General features: G+C 39.2%; 1 protein-coding gene across 1 annotated transcript; it reads left to right on the forward strand.

Annotated features, from left to right (window-relative positions):
* Positions 1–271: 271 nt before the first annotated feature.
* LOC143673156 (olfactory receptor 7A10-like) lies at positions 272–1,192 on the forward strand. The gene has a single exon (XM_077147496.1). The coding sequence runs from the start codon at positions 272–274 to the stop codon at positions 1,190–1,192; it is 921 nt and encodes a 306-aa protein (XP_077003611.1).
* The last annotated feature ends 4,708 nt before the right edge of the window (positions 1,193–5,900 follow it).

Below are 5,900 nucleotides of genomic sequence, written 5' to 3' on the forward strand. Positions count from 1 at the left end.
CTAAGAGAATTTGAGGTGGAACATATTGCCTTGGGGAAAAGTTTAAAATTATGGAAAAGGATGGATTGTTAGCAATACCAACATGGAGAAGCAGGAACATTTGTTTACCCTGATATTTTCAGAAAAAGGACACTAAATATATAATTAATAAGAAATAATTAAAGCAGTATATTTGTAATACAAACCGTAGCATTTATGTTAATTTGCTGAGAGCTGCTTGTACCTAAACCTGCCTTGCTCTGGTCTCTGTTTCAGCAGTTTCATGACTTACATGGATTTAGGGAACAAAACACGTGTTTCAGAATTTATCCTCCTGGGACTCTCAGAAGACACAGAAGTGCACCCCCTCCTATTTGCTCTGTTCCTGATGATGTACCTGGTCACTCTCATTGGGAACATGCTCATCATCCTGGCCACCATCTCTGATCCCCACCTGCACACACCCATGTACTTCTTCCTTGCTAACCTGTCTTTTGCAGACATCTGTTTCACCTCCACCACTGTCCCAAAGATGCTGGTTAACCTCCACACAGAGACCAAAACTATAAGTTATGGAAACTGTCTCACCCAGATGTATTTTTGCATGATTTTTGCAGGATTAGATGACTTCCTCTTAACCGTGATGGCTTATGACCGTTACATGGCCATCTGTCACCCACTGCACTACAGGCTCATCATGAACCCCAGGCTATGTGGTCTCCTGCTCCTGGTATCATGGATATTGAGTGTTTTGAACTCTCTTTTACATGGCCTTATGGTTTTGCAATTGAATTTTTGTACAGAGTTGGAAATTCCCCACTTTCTTTGTGAATTTACTCAAGTAATCCAACTTGCATGTTCTGACACCTTCCTCAATGATCTAGTGATGTATTTTACAACTGGAATTCTGGGTGGTATTCCACTGACTGGCATCCTTTTCTCTTACTCTAAGATTGCAGGCTCTATTTTGAGAATTTCATCACGTGGAGGCAAGTATAAAGCATTTTCTACCTGTGGGTCTCATCTTTCAGTTGTTTCCTTGTTTTATGGTACAGCCTTTGGAGTGTATCTCAGTTCTGCAGCTACACAAAACACAAGGGCAAGTACAATAGTTTCTGTGATGTACACAGTGGTCACTCCCATGCTGAACCCCTTTATCTATAGTCTTAGAAACAAAGACATAAAGCATGCCTTAAAAAAAATTCCCTGCTAAGACAATCTCTATGTACAAAGATCCTTTGTCTTAAGTTCAGCAATTTACTCTTCATTAACACAGGTTAAATACTGTGTAATGAAAATCAAATTACTCTTATCAATGTATATAAAGATAATATGCTATTTGTTTTATTACTAGAACTTTATCTCTAGTTTTCATCCATCAAAAACCATTATATACTCTGCATTCTCTTAAATCATTTGACATATAGGAATATATTTCCAAGATTCAGTATTGAGCCAGACAGTTATGCATGAATATGCAGTGGTAAATGTTTAATACCACTCATTGGGGACATATAAAATTATTGTAATTACTGGAGGGGCTGAGGTGCATTGCCTCCCTAAAAGCAGAAATAAACTGCTCTTGTGTTATATGCTTTTGGTGAAAATCAGTTGTCATTTCAAATATTCTGTACTTATTGCCAGGGTTGTGTCAATTGGTTCAAGAAATAGGGCACATTCTGGACTTGAGTCAAACAGGATGAAGTTTCAGTAAGCCACATTCATCCCCATCTATGACTTTCTCTTGTATATTCCATAAAATTCAGGTGAGGATACAAGAGACATTACAACCCCTGATTCTTCAATCATTGATGGTTTTACTAATCACTGGATTTCTTTCAGGGAAACAAATTTGCTCTTTAACAATTGTTTTAATAGGCAGGGACATTTTCCAGTAACTTTCCCTTTGCACTTCTTACACTCATAGGCCTCCTTCAGCAATTATGAAATGCAATTTGGGTCATTTTCCCATTGCCAAGTGTGTCTTTTAAACTATTAATGCAAAATATTAGATAATAATATCATGAGTTTTTGTACACCTCCTGTGTTCTTTGTGCAGTAGAATACCACAAAATGCTTTCTTCATCAGAGCCATTGGCAAATTAGAATGACATTTTGAGATGAGAGATTGCTATGAGGTATTGTACAGTTTGTGAACAAAAGATGTCATTTATTTTATTCACTTTATATCTTTGGTAGAGCTGTGAATTAATTTATTTTGCAATGTATTAACCCAAGGATCAGACTCTGTTTTAGTCATGCTCATGTCAGAAATGTAATTTACAGGGAGAAGAGATTCAATTAATGCAGTGCTGCAAATTTCTTGTTTTTTATTGTGTCACAATCTGAGGATTAAAATGCTTAGCTTGTCATTTTCTGATGTCTCTCCAGGGCAAATAAAAGGCCCACTTTACTTCATTCATTGAGTTTGAGTTCTCAACAGAATATTGTATCACATAAACCAGACAGTTTTCCAAAATTCTTTCATAAGCACTTTCTTTAGGGGTGACTATAAACAATATATTGTGAGTCAAATATATCTTTGCTTAAAATGCACTAGTTGTACTCATTTATCCAAAGTACACAGCATCACTGTGGTATTCACTTCCAACAAGTTCGTGTATCAAGTCCCAGAATCTTATCCAGGAAACTCCATGCATTTGCAGTCAGTTCCTGTGTCTAATAATTTACTTGAATTACTCCTTTCCTTTAACCAAAAATCTCTTTCTAAAAACATTTCTAAAACTTTTGTGAAGAAGTTTAGTAGGCATATACTCTCAACATTTCTCTTAAATCTAGAGGTATGTCTTTCAACTAGAAAAAAAATGAATGAAAAAGAAAAACACTAGAAAATAGTCCACCCCAGAAATGTGCTACTTCTGCTCTCTTCAGGAACATGGTATAATCAGGGAGACTCCACCGAAAGTGTTAGGTCAACAAATGCAGCATTTTCTGCAATTCAGGTAGTAAGAAACTCTTCTCATAAGTATTGATTACATATGCACCTGCTAGTTCACCATGCTCTTCAACACAGGATACAAAACCAGAGGGAGGGGGGAATGCCTGTTAAGGGCCAGTCCACCTCATTCATGTCACATCATATCATGTAGATGTCATGCAGGATGTCAAACTTACTTACACTTGAGTGTACCTCAGGAGGAAGGGCGATTGTACCTCTTTCAAATTTTCTAAAGACTTCATATTTTCTCTCCAATGCACCCAGCAAGTAGACAGGTTCTGAAGAAAAGAAATTTTGTAGAGCACCTCCTGAGTGAGTAATGGAAACCATTACTATTCTACCACATATACCAACTCTTCAAGCTTTGCTTCTACTAGCATTCCAGCAAGTCCAATTTTTTCTCAGATGGAAAATATTTATGGTTTTGTCAGTACAACTTTATTCTTCTCCAGAACTGTTAAATTAAGTGATAAGTGTTATTATTCAATCTGAATTGAGGGGATAGATTTGTTCTTATGGAAAATTAAATTTTATTCTTGAAGAATCTATATGTGGAAACAAAAAATAATCAAATTGCATGCTATTTGTGAAAGAAGTGAAGTGTTGGGTTTATTTGAAGGAAAATGTTGAAGAGTCATTTTACAATTTAGATATCTACAAAATAAATTTTCAGGAATCATGGTGAGAGATAACCATGATGTTGCAGAGGAAAATACTATGATTTTTCCAGAAGAAATATGGATTTGATTCTTGTCTTCAAATTTTCAATGTTATGTTACATAGTAGGAGGAGAAGACTCATTTTGAGTCAGTATGCTCTGTCAATAGTATTCCATTGGAAACATAGAATAATTTTTTAGTGAGACTTTGCCATGCAAAATTTAAGGCATACAAAAGAGATGCATGCTTTCTGTTGGAAGATTAATTGTCAACAGTAGTAGAAGTCAGAATAAACACTGTCAGAAACAAGGGGCACGATTTATATTCACACAGTGTAGAAAGCAGTAACAGAGTTCTCACCACTAAGAATGCATCATAGAGGGGGCCAAGATGGCGGCTTAGTAAGGTATGTGCATCTTACTTCCTCTTCCAGAGCAACTACTAGGTGAACGGAAACAGTGCAGAACAGCTCCCGGGGCCATGGCAGGGAATGGACACACAGCGTACCCCACTCTGGACTGGCTAGACTGACTGCGAGACTCTGCTGCGGTGAGATCCCTGAGCAGTGTGCGATTCCCAGAGCCGCAGCAGCTGTGGCGGCCGGAGAACCTCCCTCCCTCCTTCCCGGGCCAGCTGAGAGTCTTGGAGAGGCAAGATTCCCAAGCAGCAGTGGCCGGTGCCCCTCTATTGCGGGTGGCTTCCTGGACCAGCTACGAGTCTCGGATCAGAAGGTTACCCAAGCTGCAGTGGACAACGACCGACACCCCTCCCCCGCGTGCGGCTCCCTGGTCCGGTGGCGAGTTCCCTGGGCCGCTGCGGCCGGCGACCGACACCCCTCCAGAGAGAGGAGGGAATTTCCAACAGTGGCAGGGACTGGGTCGAACCAAACACCAATAGGGGAATTAATAAAGGAGCCACAGGGTCCCCTCAAGCCGCGGCGGCTGACGCCCCCAGCACGCGTGGCCCCCCAGACCAACTGAGAGAATTGGATCGGAAATCCTCAGGCTGCGAAGAACGGTGACCGGGGGGATCCCTTCCAAGCCCGTAAGACAAACGTGTGCCACGAGCGCCACCTACTGGGCAAGATAAGAAAAACAAAACCCAGAGATTTCACAGAAAAATCGTACAAACTTGTTGGGTCTGACACCCAGGGAAATCTGACTAAATGCTGAGACACAAGCAGAAGATAACGGCCCATACTCAGAAGACTGAGAATATGGCCCAGTCAAAGGAACAAACCAATAGTTCAAATGAGATACAGGAGCTGAGACAACTAATGCTGAATATACGAACAGAAATGTAAAACCTCTTCAAAAACGAAATCGATAAATTGAGGGAGGACATGAAGAAGACATGGGCTGAACAAAAAGAAGAAATAGAAAAACTGAAAACAAATCACAGAACTTATGGAAGTGAAGGATAAAGCAGAAAAGATGGAAAAAAACAATGGATACCTACAATGATAGATTTAAAGACACAGAAGATAGAATTAGTGATTTGGAGGATGGAACATCTGAATTCCAAAAAGAAAGAGAAACTATCAGGAAAAGAATGGAAAAATCTGAACAGGGTATCAGGGAACTCAAGGACAATATGAACCGCACAAATATACGTGTTGTGGGTGTCTGAGAAGGAGAAGAGAAGGGAAAAGGAGGAGAAAAACTAATGGAAGAAATTATCACTGAAAATTTCCCAACTCTTAGGAAAGTCCTAAAATTACAGATCCAAGAAGTGCAGTGCACCCCAAAGACATTAGACCCAAATAGGTATTCTCCAAGACACTTACTAGTTAGAATGTCAGAGGTCAAAGAGAAAGAGAGGATCTTGAAAGCAGCAAGAGAAAAACAATCCATCACATACAAGGGAAACCCAATAAGACTATGTGTAGATTTCTCAGCAGAAACCATGGAAGCTAGAAGACAGTGGGATGATATATTTAAATTACTAAAAGAGAAAAACTGCCAACCAAGACTCCTATATCCAGCAAAATTGTCCTTCAAAAATGAGGGAGAAATTAAAACATTCTCAGACAAAAAGTCACAGAGAATTTGTGACCAAGAGACGAGCACTTCAAGAAATACTAAAGGGAGCACTGGAGTCAGATACAAAAAGACAGAAGAGAGAGGTATAGAGAAGAGTGTAGAAAGAAGGAAAAGCAGATATGATATATATAATACAAAAGGCAAAATGTTAGAGGAAAATATTATCCAAATAGTAATAACACTAAATGTTAATGGACTGAATTCCCCAATCAAAAGGCATAGATTGGCAGAATGGATTAAAAAACAGGATCCTTCTATATG

Source organism: Tamandua tetradactyla, unplaced genomic scaffold, assembly GCF_023851605.1.
Source record: "Tamandua tetradactyla isolate mTamTet1 unplaced genomic scaffold, mTamTet1.pri scaffold_154_ctg1, whole genome shotgun sequence".
Lineage (NCBI taxonomy): Eukaryota > Metazoa > Chordata > Mammalia > Pilosa > Myrmecophagidae > Tamandua > Tamandua tetradactyla.

Excerpts from the sequence above, each read along its gene's own strand:
- LOC143673156 (XM_077147496.1), top strand. The coding sequence starts at position 272 with ATGGATTTAGGGAACAAAACACGTGTTTCAGAATTTATCCTCCTGGGA.